At 36.9% G+C, this 23,158-nt stretch overlaps 1 protein-coding gene across 4 annotated transcripts in view; it reads right to left on the bottom strand.

Moving 5' to 3' along the window:
* SPOCK3 (SPARC (osteonectin), cwcv and kazal like domains proteoglycan 3) overlaps window positions 1-23,158 on the bottom strand; it is a 527,638-nt gene that overhangs the window by 252,680 nt on the left and 251,800 nt on the right. For all 4 annotated transcript variants that reach the window (XM_053594470.1, XM_053594471.1, XM_053594472.1 and 1 more), the window contains one exon: window positions 15,456-15,570. In XM_053594470.1, coding sequence (XP_053450445.1) covers window positions 15,456-15,570 — 115 coding nt within the window. The remainder of the gene's footprint in view (window positions 1-15,455; window positions 15,571-23,158) is intronic.

The following is a 23,158-nucleotide window of genomic DNA, read 5'->3' on the forward strand; positions in this document are numbered from 1 at the left end:
TAAAGAGGCCAAACATGCACTCAAATTCATTCCCAGGAACTAGGATAACAGCCAATTACAGATAACAGTAAGTGGCTATACTTCTGATTTATTAACTTGTTTGGTCCAAGTTCTCTCCTGAGATGACTGTCCAAAGAGTATTAACAGAGCTCTCATTAGTGAGGTAGGTTGTACAACGATATAAAATGGATTTGCACTGTAATAATACAATCACTAATGTCCACGACTTTGTTCCCATGTAGAATTGAGTGTACCCGCAAAAGAGTAAAAAGTAGTGGTGCTGTAGTAGAAAAGGCAGGACTCTGAGGAACACCAATCCCTCCCTGCCAGATTCCACATTTGTCTTCTTGGTGCTGAGACACAGCATGGCATAAGACTTTAAGAAACTAAAATACGTTACTATCTAGTCACATGCATTTTACATTTATATTTAAATGCATTTTATCTAACTCCAGTTTGTCTATCCCCCGTGTGCAGATGTGTGATGCGGCTCTGTGCTAACCCAGCTCACTGAACACAGCACCCTCCAGGTCCATCCCCAGTGCCTCACAGGAGAATGCGATCAACAGAAACGACAGCTCGGTGGAAGGAGGAAGTCCTAGCGTTCAGCAGCATGTGGGGGACTATAATTAACAATAATTTATTTTATATTTTTAAATAGTTTCTAGAAGAGAAGATTTTGAATGCTCTTCACACAACGAAATGATAAAGGTTTGAAGTAATGAATATGCTAAATGACCACGTTGATCATTTTATACTGTACACATTCACCACATATCACCATGTGCCCTGTCAACATGTACAGTTATTACCTGTCCAAATCATAGAGCTCCTGAAAAATGTGAATTGTCTCCATGCAGAAGTATGTGGTTATATTGCTATTGAATTAATACTGCTTGAAAGCCACAATTAGTTTATTTTATTGTTGCGTTTGTATTTTTCACAGTGGCTAGCACCTCATCTTACACACAGTAGGTGCTTAATAAATACGCATTGAATTGGAAATGTTTTCCTCATTTACTTGAATAAGATAAAGCAAGAGGAAGAAAAGAGCATGCGTCCCAGAAAGATTTATAATGCAGCAATTTCTCTCTGACAATTGCAGAAAAATTAAGATACAATTTCCACTTTCAACAATATGCTAATCGGTCCTCAGACAATTAGAAAGAATAATACAAAGTAACTGCAGCAGCTGCTCTCCACCCAGAGAAGGACACATCTTAGGAATCTAACACCACATGTGCATTTAAATTCCTTTGTAAATTATGAAATCATATTTGTTCATGTTTTCCTCAATAATTTATTCATCCTTCTCTTGAAAATGTACCAAAGAGTGAGGTTGTATGGATTTCTGAGATGATTAAGATCGGCTGAGACCTGCTCACAGGAATCTAACACATCAAAAACAACATGAAATCAGACACGTTAATTTGGTAAACTGTTCATCCGGATGCCAGCTAAAGTTCTCTTTCTCCCTCTTATAGCTGAACAATGTAATCAATTTCTGAATTGATCAAACATCATCATTGAATCTGTAAGTGCAGAATACTTTGAATTAAATGCACTAAATGTACTGAGAAGTTCTATTGTGATTTGCTGATACCTCCTGTTTTATTAAGAAATTCTTGGTGTAAGCATCAACAGGGGGGATGTTAGAGAATTAGATTTAGCCAAACATAGGGGAGCTAAAATATTACCCCCGCAGCAGACATTGCATGAACACAGGTAAAGCGGGAGTCCCTTGCCAAGGTGCACAGGCGGCCTGGACAAGACACAGCACCTCTCTCACCAGACCAGGCCTCATCCTGGGGCTTCCTCCTTTTGCTCCTAAGCAGCAGTCTTCTCCTTTCTATACAATAACTATAGATTCTGAAATGCATGTTACATTAGTATCTTTGTTAAAGTTTCATTAAAACACTAATGGTCATCCTTTCTAATAATTTTGATTTGCAACAAGGATTCTTGAACTTCTGTCTTTGATGATCAAGATTCAGTTCACTGCGTGGTCCTCAGAACTATAGTGAATTTGGTTTGGAAGAGCCTGGTTGGTAATGGATATCAGGAGCTATTCAGAACACCGCCTGAGTACTGTCTACGTTTTAAAAAGAGAGAAAGAGATACTTTAGCTTCCAGAAAAGAAGCCCGGGGCATAATATTCTTTATAACTGACAGTATTTCATCACTCTTTATATTTATTAGCTCTGTAAATCACTGCTGGCCCTAAGGATAGACACTGATTTAAACTCTGCATTATTTTCACAGAGCTTTGGATTGTTGGAAACCAAGAGCCTAGAAAATACCTCACGATGAGAATTCAGCATTAAAACAAGTATCAAAGTAGAGAGATACTTTCAAAATGCTCATGGACCTCATCAGCTTGTTATAATTTAGATTTATTGTAACCAGATGAAGGTAACAACTCAAACCTTCTTTTACACTCATTATTTTGAACACACAAAGGTTACAATGACACTTGCATTGGAGTCGAACTGTTTTATTAAGACAGGGCGGCACTTCCCAGTTATACTACACATTTCACCTTAAAGAAAAACTGTTCATAGAAAACATTAATCTCTGCTCATTTGTCTGTTTTTAGCAAACATTCAGGACTGAATAATACTCTCAGTACTAGAATTTCATTTCAAAAAAAAACCCACAATGATTATAATCCTTGGAAATGATTCTATACTATTAGGAAGTTTTCATATGGTCTGTGATTATAAAGTAATCACAATGTACCCCATTTTCTGGATTTCAGATTAACACTAGTAATATATAATCAGGTAGGAAGGTAGGCAGGGGTTTTTTGTTGTTGTTGTTCATATTAATATGAGGGTACAAATGTTTAGGTTACAATGTTTTCATTTCTAAGGTAAAGTTCAAGTTGTAGTTGAGCCCTTTACTGAGGGTGCACATTTGGTGAGACCCTGTCAATAACCCTCCTCTCCCCTCCCTCTCACTAGACTATATTTGTGTTTTTCTTTTGTGGGTGTGCAGTTGTTTATATATTGGTTTCATACTAGTACTGAGTACATTGGACAGTCGCCTCACCCCCATTCTTGGGACAGTCTACTAAGAAGAATGTGTTTCAACTCCATCCAGGTAAACACAAAAGATATAAAAGATGGATACTTTTATTTTCCCATTACAAGAAATACAAAGACCAATTCTCTGAGCAAGGATTACTTAATCGATGAAGCTACATGGAAAAAAAGATACTTCTTCTCTCTCAACAGAAAACTGTAATCTTACAAATATTAGAATATCAACATTTCCATCTTGGTTTAGCGCAGTCACAAAAAAGGAATGGACGGGGCGGCGCCTGTGGCTCAAGGAGTAGGGCGCCGGTCCCATATGCCGGAGGTGGCGGGTTCAAACCCAGCCCCGGCCAAAAACCACAAAAAAAAAAAATAAAAAAATAAAAAAGGAATGGACGAAGGTTAGGCTGACCTTATGTCAACCATGAATCTGAACAATGATAAAAAACGTCTTTGTGACCTTATTTCCCACTGTGTCCTGGGTTCACAGCGAAGCTGCTGGACAGTGACTCTCCTGGACACACAGACGCCTCTTCCTTAGTGGGATAAACTTCCCTTCTCATGCTCTGTGTGACTGTGATGGGGCTCTCAACTACAACACCAAACAGTCTGGCTAAAAAAGGAGCACGTGACATACTGACTCCTAGACAGAGTATCCACCCACCTATCCAGAGACTGGCTTAGAAATCTGCCCTTCTCAGGACGGGGTGTAATGTTTCCTGGCCATTTTACCGTTCATAACTTCATAGCACATGAATAAGGAATTTGAATCACGTGTGTCAGCGGAAAAGCAGCACACAGTCCAGGACCACTCTGGCCACTGGGGCAGGAAAGAGGTGGCAGAGAAAGAGCCCCTCACCCCCCAGAAGGGCAAGGACAGAGGACATGAGGGGTGATGGGACAACTATGGTCTGTTCTCCTCATGTTACACAGCAAGGGCCACACAAGCAGGGCAATTTGTAATGATTTATGAAGTTGCACAACTTTCACACATATGCACACCTCCTAAATACGAGGACCAGTCCCTGCACACTCTACTTGGTCTGACCTTCCACGTGCCCTCCACCCGATGTCCCCCAGCACCTTCCACCCAGACTTGCTCACCGCGATCCCCCTAGCCTCACCTTGTAATCAGTGGGACCTAGACGTTCCCCCTCGCTGCTCACAGCCTCTGCCACCACCTTCCACAAAGGAAACTCAGGTTCTCATATTCTTATTCATCCTCTGAGTAATGCCCTCCCATGGTTCACCCCCTACAGTTAGAATAAAACCTGAACCCCTCCCTGGGGGTTCAGGGCCAGCACAACCTGAGCGTTGCACACTCAGACCCGGCTGTGTCCGCTCTTCTAACCACAGTGGGCCTTGCTGTCTTATGGACACAGGTCCAATCTGTCTCCTCTATAACATCCTCTGCTTCTCTGTTCCCTGTGCCTGTCTCACTCTGCCCTGATATCTGAAAACAAATCCTTTCTTTTCACTCAAGTAATTTCTCAAACATTATTGATGCTGAGAAAATTTCCTTAACTGCTCTGCCACACAGCACACCCACCCCACACATCCTCGTCATTTATCTCTAAGTGTCCTGTGCTTTGTTTCATTTCTTACTGTCTGTCTTCCACTCCACAATGTAAAAGTGACAAGGCTAGTGCCTTCCTTTGTCCTTACAACTCCATAACCCAAATGTCTGTCTGTATTATTGGCTTAGGATAGGTGCTCAGCATGTGTGTTCAGTGATAAATGAATTATAAATAAATGAGTACAGTAGAAAGTGCAAGTCATGTAAGAACAAAAAACTGGGCAATGAACTTGGCAAGGGAGACCCCACCAATGCCCTGTGAAGAAGTAGTTTTACTGCTGTAGCTGCATAAACATTGCGAGTTAGTACGTAAAGTAACTGCAAATTAGATCAGGTAAACAGACCACACAACCTGTTGGGAATTTTTATAAGGTGCAGTAGATACAAAAGCCAAAGGATGACAAAGGAATAAAAATAAAGTTCTTCTAAGAGATTTCCCTACACATGGCAATGTGATTGCATTAGAAGGAGACCAAAGGTCAGGGGGTTTTGTTTATTTGCTTCTTAGTTTACACATTTTTTTTTAAATTTTCTCTATACATATACATGTGTTTATTTGGTTTCCACTTTTGGCCTTCACAAAATTAAAAAGGCTTAAATTTAATAACAATAACAATGTTTAAGATAAGGACTAAAATCAAAAACCTCATAAAGAATGAATGAAGATTAATACATTCAGAAAAGAAACAAGACGATTGCTGTAATGAAATATTGAGCAATAATAATGTTAAAAAGTAACATTCACATTGTCAGATAAGAGTATGTCTATCATAGAATGCTTTGAATCTGAGGTTCAGTACGGAGTCATTGGTTAACTTCTTTTTTTTTTTCCAAAGTCTCAAAAAAAAGACAACTAATATTTATAAATAAAAATAGAAGATAATTTCAAAAAACAGATCATGCCAAATCTTATAGACAATAGAAAAAGAATACGTTGAAACCATTCTATTTCATCTGGACATACCTGATATTAAAATTGGAAAAAATATATTATTATAAAGGGAAATTACAAACATCTTTCACTTATAAATGAGGATGTAATATCCTAAACAACACATTAACAAGTTTAATTAAAAATTAATGTTCAGGTAATGTACTTTGGTCAAAACCAAATCAAATTTATGTGAGAATTAGTCACTATTCTCTTTTTTTGTTTGTTTTTTTTAATTTGCTTTTTAACAAAATCTTTATAGAAATTTGAATTTGTTCATGTATGCTAAGCAATAAGCAGAAACACCTAGAAAATTATACGAAGCGATAATTATGACAGCAAAGGTTATAAGACAGGAAGTGGTGGATCCAGAGTTCAGAACACAAGTGCAGGGATTAGGGGTCTGTAACACAGAGTGAGGAGGGCTGCTGGTGACGATAATGGTAACAACAGCAATGATAAAGGCAGCAGAAATAGCTCCGAATGTTTTGTGAGCATTAAACTGGTATCTCTGTAATTTAGTAAACAAAGTGTCAGAGACACCCAACTTGATGACTTTTACTGTTCTTGTGAACAAAGAAGTGATTTGACTCAATGAGAAAAAGGAAAATGAAAATTTACAAAGCTTGTAAGAGCAGACAGCCTTAGAGTAGAAGCTCATAGAAATGGAGATACAGGTGATTCAAGACAATTACTGCAAAGTATGGAGGATCTAGTCAGGAGTGAGGAACACTGCTCTGTCATCACATCAGTACAGCTGTGTGGGGACAGCAGGTACGTGAGATGCAGAAGACCTGGGCTTCAGTATTAAACGTGCTGACGGACAGAGAGCTGGGACTCTTCCAAGTCAGCTAAGTGACTACGTGTGGCACCAAACAAGGGGGGGCCTTGATATGCAACAGGCCTCCTTTCAGGTCCTGGCTCTGTCACTTAGTATTTGGATGCCTTTACAACTCCCATAAACTGAATTTTAATGTCTTAATCTGTAAACTAATGACGGCGACAGTAACTACAGAATAAAGCAATACTCATGAAGCACTCCAAGCTCCTAGTGGACTGTTTGTGACAAGCACTGGGTGTTGCCCTTCCTGTGATCCTCCAACGCCTCCTCCTGGCCATTTTCACAATCACACAATCAGTATCTGCTAGGGACTGAATGTAGAACTGAATTAAGTTGTCTCTAAGGAATGTTCTAGACCCAAAATTAATTTAGTTCACACAAACCCTAGATATATATCACTTAAAACAGAGAGAAAGCTAGGGAAATGATAAAGAAGGTATTGTACCCCACAAACATATTAGCTGTTTATGCTTTGGCACTGAAGAGCAAGTATTTTAACTAATTATGTGTCTGGAACCATATCTTGGATTAAAGGCTTAACTTAATGTAATTTATATCCTGTTTTTAACATAAACCTTTTTATCACATGCAAAACCCCTCTAACTTGAATGACGCGCCATAGTCTATAGTAATTATTTATAAGTATCTGGAAACTCCATTCAGTGGTTTTTGTATCTTGTATGCTACAGTTTTATCTGTGAAAGTAAATGAAGTGTTTCCATTTGAGAATGTCTGAGAATGAACTGTGCACCATTGTCAGGGCCGGACGCTGATGTCATTAGTGTCAGTGTGGTAGAAAAGGTTGTGTCATGCCTCGTTCAGGCCCCAGAAGATAAGATCGTTAAAACACGTGTGCATATTTGGTGCTTTTAACCAACATGAAACTTCGTAAGATGAAACTGGATAAGGCTCCATCCTACAGCTCTGTGATTTTTCTACCACTAATATAATTCTCGAATTTTCTTGATAGCAAATTTCAAATAGATTTATTAATTAGGGTAATGCATCTACTATCACATCTCTTTAAATTTCAGTGACTTCACATAACAAAAGTTTATTTGGTCTTGCATTTTCATTTCATGTAATAGGCAAATGAGTCTACTTCTTGGATGATCTTTCACAGGATGATTCAGTAACGGATTTCTTTTTATCTTGTGGCTAACCCATCACCTAGGGCACTGGAATGAAGGAGGATGCAGTCATTCCCATTTCTTAACCTTCTGGACTCAGAAGTGACAAACATTCCTTCCGTTCTGGTGTGACAGGTAAGAACGAGCCTTATGATACCACAAAGACGGAAGGGCCTGGAGCTCGTGTTCTATGACTAGACTTGGCTGTCTTTGCCCAAATATGAGTATTAGAGAGTACAAATTATATATTCAAAATCATAATGTGAACACAGAAATAAATAAGAAGGAAATGTGAATAAGAGATAGGCCCAATATTAAAATTCTTCTATTGTAAAGAAATCTAAAAGAAATAAGTAAAATAAATCGGTAATCTGGGAAACAAAAGATTATTCAAGCTGAAATATAGACGTACAAGACTCTAAACTTCCTAATTATTTATCAACATTAGTCAGCTACAAAAAAAAATGCTTTCAATAAGTTTTAAAAATTCATATACTCCAGCCCTTTAATGTCCATTACCCAGAAGTACTGCTGTCTCTCTGCCAACCCTTGGCTGGCAGGAGGCTCAGCTATAATTCATCTAAAATGATGGATTCTTTAATAAAAATTCAGTAACAGAAAGCTTGACTTCAATATTTAAAATATCACAATTAAAATAAATTCATTAAATGAACTCACAGCAATAGTCATTCCAGCTGATCACTGGGAAGTCACAGTATTAAGAATGATAATATCAAATTCTCTAAAATTCTAAGAATTATAATTGATTATCTGGAAAAATAAGTATTTGGAATGAGAAATACTCATTTAATTATGAAGAGATTATCAAAAATGGAACCACATAAATACTAATTAGGTTCACCATAGCACCTGTCCATTAAATATTAACTACTTCACATTAACAGATCTAAATAACAGTGAGAGCAAATAAATGCTGTCCACTTTGTTATAGCTTGAAGATCTAGTACTTCTTTCCCATTGTTGAGCCTCTTTTATTAAATCCCCCTATTTTAAGTTAAAACTATCCTCATCTGAAAATACTGTGTAGCTCCAAAAAATGTTATTGGCACAGTCAAATTATTTTAGTTCCCCAATGTTTGTTACCACGATTCCCCACATTACAACTTAGAGATAATGGCCAGAGTCAAGCCACCACCACCACCACCTCCATTATTAAAGACACACAAATACATATACTGAAGAGGGAAAATATGACTTTTTCCGTATCAATTTCAAATCAAGAACAAACCATAACAACTGAAAACTCAAAATTACTAAACAGTATTCTTTATCTAGAAGAGTGGGATAAAACAAGCACCAGCACATAGCGTTAACAGGGGAGAAATTGACGCACTCTCCTTTGAGGATGTCTGGCCATATCTATAAATGGCAGTCAGTGTGCAATAGGCATGTGAGTTATATATGATTTCATAAGGCTCCAGGCTCAAAACTAGCATGAGTTAAATACAACTCACTTGACATTTAATGTGTTAGGTCTCTAATAATCTTTAGGCCACCTGAGATACAGAGATTTCCTTGCTATTTCTCTTTAAGCATCTCCACACATTTTCCCCCAACAAACTTGGCCCAATGTCCCCGTCCCCCACCCGTACTTTTACTTGGAGTCATCTTAAATTACATCTTCTGTCATCATGACAGGAGTCAAATAATCAACTGCAGCTCAACAACTTAAACTTCAGCTTTTAAATATACAAATAATGTAATATTTGCAGGTTTAAAAGGGGGTTCTAATGTACTATGAGCACAAAGACACAGGAGTATTTAATCCCACCTTGGGGTGGGAGATCAGTGAGGCAAAGTTGAATGGAGATTTCTCAATAATTAATGCTCACTGAATGCTTATATTATGAAAACTGCTTGAGACAAGTTAAGTCTTTAATTCTCACAAAAACAGAGGAAGATAGAGAGTATAATTATCACCTTGATCTCATAAACAAGAATACAGAGTCTAGGAGACTTTAATTTGCTCAAAATCATGGTGGAGATAACAGAGAGGAAGCCAGACTCCAAAAGGAGTCAGTCTAGCTCCAAGTTAAATACCGTTAACCAGTATGCTAAATGCTTGATCAGAAATAGAGTCTTTGCCATAGAATAAAAGAATGGGAGGACATTTCTGCTGGAAAACACACAGACATAACCAACGTCCAGGATTATAAAATATACAACACGTGTAGGAAAGAAACAATAATTATATCCAAACCTACCACAAGGCCTAGCATGAATGAGGTACTGTTCTAACTGTTTTACTTAATATTAACTCATTAATATTTAAAAAAACAGCACACTAAGTGCCATTTCTATAATGTCTACTTTACAGTGGAAAATCTGGAGCACAGAGAGTTTAAGTAACCTGTCCAAGATCACACAGCTAAGCCGAGGGGGAGAGCCTGGGAAGTCAGTCACTCTGGCTCTAGCTTCTAGGGGTCCAAAACACATTCTGTGCATTCTAGAGACAATTTTCCTGCTGGAATGGGGCTGCCCTGTCCAAGGAAGACAGCTGCAGAGGAAGCTGGGAAGCCGCCTGGCCCACGTTGTAAAAGGATATGGTGGGAATCTGGGTCTGAAACAACTTGTCCCCGTTGCTTAGGTGGAGAGGAAACACCCCAGTAACGACAAAGCATGCTGTGCCCTGCAAAGCTGAAGTCAACACTGGGACTGACTTTTATACTCGTTGTTGTTTTTGTCATGGATAACACCTGATGCAAAGCCAACCAAGTCATATGGACTGATCAAATTAATTCAATTTTCTGCTCATGAGCAGTTCTCTACTATACCCCCATGAGGGTGACAACAGAAAAACAGCAAAACCTAAGAATTGTAGGTTTAGCAAACAAGAATGTGGGTTAAAAATATACTGAAACACTGTAGATTATGTGATAGTCAGGTATTTTTGTAAAGAAATACAGGTTTGTTATAAAACAAAATGAACCATTCCACAATGCTTAGAAGAATAGCTCATTTATGTAACAGGCATTATAAATGTTATAGTATAAAGACGGTACAACATAATAAGATAACACAGTGTAGAACCACAATGGCCCTGGTCAATGTTCCCATCTGGTAACAAATAAAGTAAATTCTCTGAGTCTCAGCTTTTACCATTGGTACAATTAGGGTGATTGCCCCCACCTGACCTCTAGCACTGTTGTGAGGCTGAAGGAATCGCGTGTATGTGCATGCGTGCACATTGACACAAGTTCCAGAAATGAAATAAACACTAAGGAGTTTAGTTATTATCTGTATTTTCAGGAGAGGAAGCAAACAGTGTTAACACTATTTTACAATCCAAAATGCTACGGTCTTTTTTAATGTAATTAATTTAAAAAAAAAAACGATTGAGAAATCCCATTATCCTAACTAAAAACTGTATGGACTTACACAGATTCATAAATGTGTGTTCATAAACATAATTAAAAATTCATAATTGAGCCTCCATTTCTACTATAATGAAATGGGCACAACACTTCGTATAAAGCAGCAGAGTTATTGTCAAAGCTAAACCAGTGTAAGCAACGTAGTAAAGAGCCTGCATATGTTAAGTGTGAATCAGATACTGGATTTCATTTTCTCTGAGGACACTACCAAAATATTTACATTCTACAGGCATTAAATCTTTCATAAGTATAAAAGCATTGCCTTAAAATAATTTTGATAAGTTCATTTTAGTTCAACCAACATTTGAGGGACTCTAACTTAGGCCCTGTGATTGAGTCTCCTCATCTTAAATATTTCAACATTAGAACAACAGAAACACAAGTACCACAGTCATGCAATTAATAACCACATAAACAAATACAGGTAAATATAATTTCTTAAATATAGTCCTTATAAACCAGGAACTCAAGAGTACATAATTAAAATAGAGGAGTTTCAGGAATGAATTTCTTTGGCTATATATTTCTGATAAGTAACACTGAAATTAGTTTCATCATTTTCTAATGCTTTCTGAGGAGGGAAAAGGCATTTCCTTATTGATTTTTTTTCATTCTTATGTGTAAATGAAGCAGAAATTAACATGGTTAGTTTTGTCCTACAACACTTTCTTCAACCTTACTATATCTTATTATGCTGAACCTTTTCCTTTTAATATCAGCAGCGTTGACTGTGGCCAGAAACACTGATCTAGAAATAGTGTTAATTATCTGCAGCTGCACGGGCAGCAAGGGCACAGAAAACACTGGGCTTCTCGCTCACAATATGCAACAACAATGAAAGAAAGACCCCTCCATCATCAGCAACTGTAGATCTATTCCCCAGGTAACAATATAAAAAACGGATCATATTCAAAGCCTGGAAAACCCCTCGTATGTTCTATATTAAAAATTAGTTATGTTACCATATTGGAAAACTGCTACAGTTAATGTTCTTTCTCATTGTTCATAAAATTATTTGGTAACGATAATGGTAACAAAATTAGCAAAAGAACTCAAGTATCACGCTGGTTTGAGGCCAGTTCTTCGCAGAGGAAAAAGCCATGATTCCACAATATCCAAACATCACATTTATGACAATTACTATGTGGTACTATTTGGATGGTACACCACCCTCTACATTGGCAGTGGGGCTCACAGCTAGTGCCCATGAGGGGCCACACTATTTCTCTGATTTCAGAAAACAATTGTGTAATTTAAAGCACTAAGGAAGGAGACACTTACGAATCATTTCAACAAATCCAAGCCAAGGGCCTACAAGTTTCTTAAAACTAATTATTACAGACCGCAAATGAATGCATATTTTTAGACCTTCCTTTTCTTTATATTCTGAAAACCATGCATTCGTTCATTCTTGCATTAAGTTTATTTTAAAATATTTGTTGACTGACTTTCCTGGCCCTTCCTATGCACTCCCAACAAATACACACAAGGCACACAGAAGAAGACATTTAGATACAGTATATGTACAGCAATCATTTTACCTGGCCAAACTCTTTCTCAAAATTTTCTTCCCTAAATGTTCTGCAAATGGCTGTTATACTGAACTCAAATGGTAAGATCTGAGTAGGAAGTTGGGGATGAGATGGGGACCTTACTTCGTGGAATGTCTGAAGAAGATTAAAGTTAGACAAGCGCAGTGAGTATCATGAGATGAGAAGTTCAAGGTTGTAAGGTAATGGAGAAATGGCTATGCTGTCTAGTTTGGGGAGAGGAACTCGGAAAGGCCTTTTTCATAAATAGGACTCCCCCTGAGGAATCAGCATGTTCTACTCCCTTCTTCTTTTATGAAATCAAGGAAGAAAAATAAGTTGTCCCTTTAAATGGAAAAACTGTAGCAATTTCTAATCTAAATTGTGTTTAAGTGGCCAATATTGATTAATTAAACCCTCTTTCTCTGCTTTTTTTTTTTTTTACCACAAATCCAAAATACATACACAATCCTTAAATCTAAGAACTACATTATTTATATTAGTAATCTTTATTGATCAAACTGCTTGGCAAAGTTCTTTTTTCCCTAAGTGTTTTATAAACATTCACTACATACTGACATCCTCAAGGCAATTCAAGCACATCAAATATTAATCTTAAAATCAATTCATTGGAAACTATTTATTTATTGAATATAGTGTAGATTGGGTACATATTTTAAAATAGACTCTATCAGAAAAAGGATAAGACTAAATACTATTTACATGAAACACTGAAATCTACCCACAAAAGCATAAATAGTCTATCTCACCACCACAGCAAAGGCAAAGCTATCAGAGGTTCTTTGTTCAAGATGCTTAAACAGTATATATTAAGGAACATTGAGTTATTGATTTTTAATAGTTTTTATCATGTAAAGGAAAGTTTTTGTGGTCTTTTTTCCCTCCAGGATTTGTAGCTAAGTTTCTGTTTAATGGTAAATCAGAGAAGAAACAGTGAGATAGAAGGTATTAAATGTGTGTTGATAGAAATCCTTCCCAGCGTCTCTGAACTCACTAGAAAAGAGGGTTTGCTCCTGTAGGAAATGAACTGACTTGATCTCTGCAACTTAGGTGAGAGATCGTGTAAGAATTCCTTTGACACCAGGTTTTTACTGACTTTTCAAGTAAAAATGTTCACTCCCCCAACATACACATATTCACATACTAATCCTTTTTAAACATGATGATTAATTAACAGGAATTTCAAGAAATTTAAAATCTTAAGAAAATACACAGAAAAATGAGTTTCTAGCCCGAAGTTTTTTTAAGCCCTTTGTAACATTAAAATCATAGTCACGACTGACTGGGGCTGTATTACTGATGACTGCTTCAGACTTTTTTGGCTTTCAGTGGTATACTGGTTTTATAAAATCATTATTTCCAAGAGATCCTTTACTCCTATATATTTCTGAACTGTTGTTTCTCTCTCCCTTTCTGTCTTACTTCCACAAGTGCGTTATTGATAGGCCATGATTCTCGGTCCTGAGCAAACACATTCCCAAACCCTCTACTTCAATTGCAACAACCTTCCTTGGAACTTGAAATACACCACCATAGACTTAGCATTATGAAATAAAGACTTCCACTAATCCACTTAGCATGCAAGAGGGTGTTCTGTGCTTTTACAACAATGTAACTATAACATTTGTTGTTTTCTTTTTTTTTTTTTTTTGTAGAGACAGAGTCTCACTGTACCGCCCTCGGGTAGAGTGCCGTGGCGTCACATGGCTCACAGCAACCTCTTAACTCTTGGGCTTACGCGATTCTCTTGCCTCAGCCTCCCGAGCAGCTGGGACTACAGGCGCCCGCCACAACGCCCGGCTATTTTTTGGTTGCAGTTTGGCCGGGGCTGGGCCTGAACCCGCCACCCTCGGCATATGGGGCCGGCGCCCTACTCACTGAGCCACAGGCGCCGCCCAACATTTGTTGTTTTCTAGAAATGCTACTTAGATTATCATTTTCCAATATTCTTATTCTCCGTTTGCTGGTGTATTCAAGTAACAGAATTTACATGTAGTACACTAAAGTGGAAAATCTATTCTCTGAGAATACCTAAGCAGCAAAGTTTCCTTGCTCATTGATTTAAAAGCCACGCATAAGTAGGTCCACTGTCATAGAGAAGAGTATTCTCTCAAAGGAAATAACCTTACAAAGTCATAGTAGAAATGAATACGCCTACTTACTTCACTTCTGATGGTTTCATGTTCCAATTCTTAAGATGCAGAACCAAACTACATAGGCTATTTTAAAATTACTGATCCTCCTCAATACAGAGCCCACCTTATAGAAAGCAGTGTTGATTGTTAGACACAGTGGAAGCCCTGTAAGTTGACCACCCAAGGGACCACCCAGAGGTGGTCCAAGTAAGGAACTAGGCTGCTGTACTGATACATACATGTGGTGCACATCCAGTCTGTGAAAATTAGGTTCATGTAAGGAGACGGTCAACTATGGACGGTCTAGTGTATTTGAAATCCTTCCTTCCATTGCAAGAATTTTGTGTCAGCCTCCTGGGGACAGTCGCAAAGGACACAAGGGTACCGGTGCTTCTGAAAGAATGTGTCCTGACATACTCCACTACCAAATCTCTATTTTGTTGACTTTTAATTTCTTTTTACGAACATCAATCCATTCATTTTTCTCCTAAAACTTTATTTCCAATTCTCCTCTCCTCTGAGGGAAATAGAGATGTTTGAGTTTCAATAAACAAATATATTTAGAGGGTACCAAACTGTAATTGTTTCTCAAACTTGAAAAAGTACAAATATCAAGATGTAACATTTTTATCCTATCTTTACAAGATTTGCTTTATTTAATAACATATGCCTAAAATTCTAGATTCTATAGTAATTCTGACTGACGACAATGTTTAACCCAAGTGGGTCAAGCTTCTGAAACTGTTTCAATAAAACTGTGCATAAAAGATTAACAGGCACTGACCAGTATTTATTCTCTGCAGTTACTCCCGGCAAGGAGCACTCTGCCATTGGCGGAATTTAATTCAGCAATGTTTACCTGTGTGTAAGCCTCCGATGACTAACGCAGACTGCCGTCTGAGGATCTTGAGCAATGCACACTTTATGACGACTACATTTCATCTTTAAGCATGGATCTTTAGCTGGATCTAAAGCTAAAAAAAAGGGAAGGGGAGTTGTACAGAAAATATTAAAATCCGTTTCTGTGAAAATGGGGACACATAATCCCATCGAGCACAATTTGATTATTCAACTTACATAGCATTTAGCCATAAAGTGTTACCACACTCCTCTACTACTGAAGAAGTTAACAAATATTTGCACCTTAGTCTCACACACTCCATTCAGAGGCTAATATGCACATGCCTCTAAGAGCAGACAAAATGCAATCAAAACAGAAACTGCGACCAAAACTCTCTATACTTGCTGCTACCTCTTCAGAAGTAAAAGTGAAGAAATCAAGTTGGACTATTTTTTAATAGTAGAAAACTATAATCTAAACTTCTGCTTTCCATAGAGAGATACTGGTGGGAAGAGAAGTTAAATGAAATGAACAAACAAAAATATGTCAGTGAACATTAATGAGTCTTGGATATTCAAGAAAAGTCCACAGCTGTGTGTGCTTCATTCAGTCGGCTGGCTACATGTCATGGTGAGAACTGAGACGCTCCTCTCATCTATCTCTAGACAGTGTGTGAGCCTGAACACAAACCTCTGTCTGGGGGCTCCAAAACCAAGACTATGTGATATGTTGACAGTTTTTTTTTTTTAAAGAGTTTTATTTATGTGTAATTCACATACTATACAATTCACACATTTAAAGTTTAGAATCAAGGATTTTAGTATATTCGCAATTGTAAAGTTATCCCCACAACTTTAGGATATTTTCATCACCATGAAACCCTGAATAGTTCTCTAGTTATCACCCCTTAGATTTCTCCCCATCCCCAAGTAGTACTAAACAACAACTACCCTAATTTCTGTCTCTAGAGTGTTGCCTATTCTGGACATTTCATATAAATTGAATAAATAGTATCTGTGGTACTCTGTGACTGGCATATGTCATGGGACACAATGTCTCTGGGGTTCAACCTGTTGCCACAGGACTGACTACCTCATTTCTCTATACACTGGAGTGAACTACACTCCAGTTCACGGACATACCACATTTTATTTATCTATTCACTAGTAGACAGGCATTTTGGTAGTCACCACAAGGCCACTGCGATAATGCTGGCATCGACAATTGTGTGGGTCGGTGAGAGGTGGTTGTGATTTACTGATGAGAGAAGCCAGATTAGGAGCTGAGCACTGGGAGTCCATCTGGACACCTGTCAACATTACCACAGAGATACAAGGCAAGACACAACCTGGAAAAAAATTAGAGCATGAAGAAAAATGGAACCAGAGGAACGTGCTTTTAGAATAGGCAGAAAAATAGGGGAGGGCCGATGTCTATCCATGGGACAGAAAATGTGGATTTGAGCATATATATATATATATATATATAATTTTTTTTTGCAGTTTTTTTTTTCTTTTATTTTTTTTTTCAGCCAGGGCTGGGTTTGAACCTACCACCTCTGGCATATGGGGCCAGCGCCCTACTCCTTTGAGCCACAAGCGCTGCCCTTGAGCTAATATTTTTTAGATCTTAAACCTTTGCTAAACTCAAGCTTGTTTATAAATCAAATTTACCTTTATGAATATGCCAATCCTAAGTATATTTAGGCACTAGCCTAAAGTGAATTATGCCTTAAATATCAATAAATTTACATATATATATAAATTTGTATTACTTTATATCTATATTATATATACTTTATATATATATAATATACTATACTTTATATATATATCCATACTATATATACTTAGATAAGTATGTATATATATATACATAGTATCTATCTATAGTATAGATATATAAGTATACATATAAAAGTATAATATATATACTTATCTAAGTATATATAAGTATATTATAAATTTATATATCTATAAATTTATATTTATATAAACTATATAAATCAGCTTTATATAAGCCACATATATTATATATGATATAAATGCATTTAAATTTGTATTATATATATTATATATGGTATAAATACATGCATGTATATTTATGTCATAAATCAGCTTTATATAAGCCACATATATTATATATGATATAAATGCATTTAAATTTGTATTATATATATTATATATGGTATAAATACATGCATGTATATTTATGTCATATATAAATATATTTATATTCATATAAACTATAAATATGCATATGTAAACATATTTTATTGCTTTAAAAATACAAAGTGTATCTCTGGAAAACTTTTGAGGTTTTAAATAAGCATGAGATTTAAAATAAAGAATGCTAATATATATTTGATGAAATATTAACTAATAGACAAATTTTTTGTACCATAATAAAATGATCAAGACATTAAATGCATCTGTTTTGGAACACAAATGTTTCAAATTTTTTCATACTGAAAGAAACTCTTTTATAAACAACTATTAGATCAATTATAGCTTCCTTTATTTAAAAATAGCTTTAAAATTAAAATAAGCAATGTTAATTATTTTCTACAAAATGTCAAATATCTTTTGTTCATTACGAAAATTCAAATTGCTACAACATTCTCATACTATCACATTTAGAGCATCCTTAATTAAAAAATACTATCTTTGAACCACTGTACTTGGAAAAATGACCTTTGGTCAGACAACATAAAAGATACAAAATAACTTAGAAAGCATTAAAATGTTTTCAACCATTTCTAATCCTTAGACTATGTTTTCTTTTCCTTTCTTTCTTTTCTTTTCTTTCTTTCTCTCTTTTTTTTTTTGTGACATACTCTTTGTCGCCCTGGGTAGATTGCCATGGCATCACAGCTCACAGCAACCTCAAACTCTTGGGCCCAAGTGATTCTCTTGCCTCAGCCCCCTGAGTAGCTGGGACTACAGGTACCTGCCACAATTCCTGGCTGTCTTTAGGGTGTCTCTCCTCCTTAGGCTGGTCTTTAACTCCTGAGCTCAGGTGATCCACCTACCTTGGCCTCCCAAAGTGCTGGGATTACAGGTATAAGCCACTGAGCCCAGATATTTTTTATTTCTAATTGTTAAAATCATTTTTAAAACTAAATAATTCTATGTAACAAACAATGTCATTGCTACCTCTGTACTATACATACAAATATGTCATATACTCATTTTGAATATATTTAATCTTGAACAGATTATTATGCAAAAGGAGAGTTTTTTATTTTGAAATAAAATACTACACTTGGTATAAAAGTATCATGGTCAATATAATTGAATCACAACCTAAATACAGCCTGTGAATATTTTAGCTATTTCTTTTTCCCCTTATGTGTATCTTTCTAATCTACAGCAGATAATTTTCGAGAGTTCCAGGACACCTCTTGTGCCTCTTAAAGAAAAGGAAACAGAACTTAAAACTATTGAACAGTGAGAAAGAAATAATCAGAACAAATTTAATGCGTGAAAAAAAATTAGTGAGAAAACTGTACATAAGATTCTACACAGGGGCAGCTCCTGTGGCTCAAAGGAGTGGGGCGCCAGTCCCACATGCCGGAGGTGGTGGGTTCAAACCCAGCCCCGGCCAAAAACTTCAAAAAAAGAAAAGCAATTAAAAAAATAAAAAGATTCTACACAAATGATGACAAAAGGAGTGGCACCGTTTATCAGCAGGAGAAATGTAATAGGAGAAAATGAACACAAAGCGTCAGACAGAGTCTACAAGAACAACCACAGATTTTAACCATCTGTAGTTTTGAATAAAACTCACATTGTTGGCAGCTTTAAAATGACAAAACATCACACACTGTAAATACAGATGCTTAAGATTTTATTCTTGAAACCGTAACAATAACAAAACCAAATTCCTCTTGGCAGAAGCCCGTGGATTAGAACCAATCTGTGCCTTGGAGGCCTGGTGTGAGTTCCTCATCTCCCTCATCTTTTCCACACAACATCTCGTATTTTGTTCTGCAGGACTGTTACCAACTTTCTCTCCAGCAACCAGTAAAATCTAGAAAGATTTCAGCTGCAGCACTTGAGTTTACTGGACCATGGTCCCTTCTTCATCCTCATCTCTCATCATCAATCCGACTGATGTAAACTAGCCCTGCAGACCTGGCAGGTAAGTTTTTGTTCTGTTTTGTTTCCGAAATGCAGTCTGTATTTCAAACAATTACTATATGAGTTAACCTTTGAGCTTTGTTGCATTTGTGATGTAGTATTTCTCTCGCTCTTTTGCCAGAATACTTGTTTTTTAGTGCAGAATTCCCCTGTTGCTGTCAGACTAGGACAAATTAGGAAGGATCAGGCCTGATTCAGCCACTAATGGTGGGAATGCGTGCACCAGCAAGGACAAGTGAGAACAGAAAACAAATTTGAAGGAAGACAGGTATGCCAGGAAGAGAGCTAATGCACCAGGAGAAATCCCCAAGGGGAGAAGAAAAGCAAGGCCACGCAACGCTGACACTAGGTCAAGGAAACAAACATGGTTAATAATTTAAAGTTGGGAGCAGAAGACTTGGCATGAGCCTTCACAATTAGTATAGGCAGCCTTAAGAAAAGGAAAGGCAAAATGTGACATCACTAAAATAGGTGCTATTTTGTTAGTAACGAGAGCTGAAATAAACCTCACCAAGGTGGGCTGAAACTCCTCATCTGTGCAAACCCATTTCCAGATTTTAGCAGTATTTCTCTGTAAGAATCCTGGATTTTAAGAAATTAAATCTTAACAATTCTAGACAAAATCACTCTTAAATCGTGTTGTATGCTTTGCGCTGTCAAGGAAGTTCAACAAATTTCAGAGAAAAAATTTCTTAGATAGTTGACAAATGTAATAGAAGCTTAACTTGAAGAATATTCACTAAGATGTTTGAAAGACTAGTGTAGGGCAAACTGCTAATCTCTCATGTTAGGATCATCTATAAAATAACTAGATCATCTCCAAAATCATATCCTCTTCTAAAAGTGGATTACTGCATTTCAGCAGGAGGTTTTGGTTAAACTCTGACCTCAACAGACTCAACATTTTATTACAAAAGAGTTGTATAAATAGGAATTAGAATACACTGCTAAGTGGAAAAGTGTATGTATGCGTACAGTGTAAACAGACCAACACACAGATGGGGGGCATGATGGTAGAAGGGAGGTAACCAGGTACGTGTATTGTAAACACACACACACTCAGATGAGGGGGGATGATAGTAGAGGGGAGGTAACCAGGATGAATGAAGGTTTTGAAAAATACATAGGAGCCTTCAAGTGCACAAAATAAAAGGAAGTTTCGGTATTAGGAGACAGAATGAATCCAACAAAGAAACAAAAAAATGTCCTATTCATGGAATGGCAAATTGCTCAGGACCAGTGAAATACAAAATGCTGCTTTCCTTGTGAGTGTGGTGATGATTCACAGAGCAGGCAGACCGAAGCTTCTCACCGCTGAAGTTTAATCTTACAGGTCACATGGGTCATCGTACGATGTGAAGTGGGAGAGTGGCGTAATTTATTGTGGAAAGATCACATGTAAGAATTTGGAGACGATTTGAAGAATAAGCAGTTAAGACAGGAAAACTAAACAATCTTTTGGGAAATAAAGAGTAAGAATCTGATCTAAGGGAACTAAGTATTAAGATGGAGAAAGGGATACATTTTAAACAAAAAGAGCACATATTCCATATGATCTAATTATTGATTGGGTATGAGGAAGAAAATTATCAGAAAAGAAATGGTTACATGTATTGGTAGTGACACCGAACAAGAAATAAGATATATTGGTGGCAATGAAAAATAAAACACAGCAAGTTTACCTGTGCACATGTTTATGAAATCCCTTTTAACATATGGACTCTGTCCTTGGAATTTCGATGAGATGTCACACAACTGTCACGCAGGCAACTGTCACATATTCAAGTATTTTCTATGCGCAAACACAGATCTTTGTTTACATGAAAAATATTCTTAGAACAATTTTCTAAAATATGTGTTATCATCTTAGCTCTAGAGGCCAGGAAATCATAGCTCAAATACAATGTTCATCCTAAGACATGTAACTAGTTACTAGTAGAAACAAGACAGAAACCGTAGCCCTTGGAACTATGAAGCCCAAATACTTCGCCTCTAAAGAATCCCATGTCCTGAGCTCCCAGCAAGGTTGACAGCGCCTGCAACACTGCCCTTTATATTCTCTGTAGCACAGAATGAATAGATAAAAAATATTTTCTGAAATAATATTGGTATAAGACAAGCTGAAAAGACAATACTGTCTCAGTCTGGTTTTTACTCTGACAGTTCATTCTTATGGTCACATGTGCCTCTCATCTCACAGACGGGCTCTGTAGACAATCACTTAGAACCAAACACTGCACTCTGACAATTCTCCAACCAAGAAAATCCTTCACAAAGCCTATAACCCATCTATTTATAATATTTTTTATATTTCACATTAAAGCACATCTATTTTAGTGTAAGATAAAGACTTGGGGAAACTCTTTATTCCATCTGGTCATTAATTTTTAGTTATTTAAATTATTAATACTTATTCTACACTCTATTTTCTTTTCTTTTTTTTTTTTTTTGTGTGTGTGACCCGGGGCTGGGTTTGAACCCACCGCCTCCGACATATGGGACTGGCGCCCTACTCTTTTAAGCCACAGGCGCCACCCCCCTACACTCTATTTTCATTATTATTATTATTAAATCATAGTATTATTATTGTTTTTGTCCATCACTAACTCCACCACAGTCTATCATGGTGACAGTGAGAACTGCCAGGCACTACCAAAGACAGGCTTGTATTTCTTCAGCTTTGCTCTGCAGCCTACTGGGGGGATTTGGGGATTTAGTCTTTAAGAGAATACTTCAGTTTTCAGTTCTGGTGTAGTCTCCAAATGAACAAACTTTATTCAAAATTATCTACATGGCTATGTTATAATCAGTTACTTCCACACTATTTCAGTGGCGACATTGTATTTGTATGTATGGCAAAAAGGACATCCAACTCCAGTAATTTAATGTGTAGGACAAGGAGAAAACTACAGTGGTGGTGTCGGTGCATAAATGATGCCATGGGAACACCAAGGAAGGTTTCAGGTAAATTTCTATAGAGAATGTAAAGGGCCTTGTGTTGGTGTAGGCTTAGAAATACTATACCATTATATTAGCAAATTTACACAGTCATTTCAAGATAAAGTTTAGTTTCAGCAATTTTACACTGTCACGTAAATATATTAAGTGCCCTCTTATTTTTATTATTGTTTCAGGTTAATTGAGGGTACAAAGAATTAGGTTACAATGTTGCATTTGTTAGGTAGTGTCCCTCTTATAATTGTGTCCTGCCCACAAGAAGTGTACCACACAACTGAACATGGCATCCATTAAGTGGGAACTCACCCATCCTCCTCCTTCCCTCTCCCTGCTCCCTCGTTCCACCACCCCCCACCTTGATTTGATTTGAGTTGTTCTCCTACGTGGGGATGTATGTTATTGTCTACTGGCTTGATATTAGAATTGAGTACATTGGATTCTTGCTTCTCCATTCTTGCGATACTTTACTGAGAAGAAAGTGATTCAACCCCATCTAGGATATTACAAGAGATAAAAAGTCTACATCTTTTTATGGCTGAATAGTATAGTATTCCATGGTTTGTTAATCCATAGTATACCAGTTTCTTAATCCATTCCTGAATTGATGTGCATTTAGGTTGC

This window comes from Nycticebus coucang, chromosome 6 (genome assembly GCF_027406575.1).
Source record: "Nycticebus coucang isolate mNycCou1 chromosome 6, mNycCou1.pri, whole genome shotgun sequence".
NCBI lineage: Eukaryota > Metazoa > Chordata > Mammalia > Primates > Lorisidae > Nycticebus > Nycticebus coucang.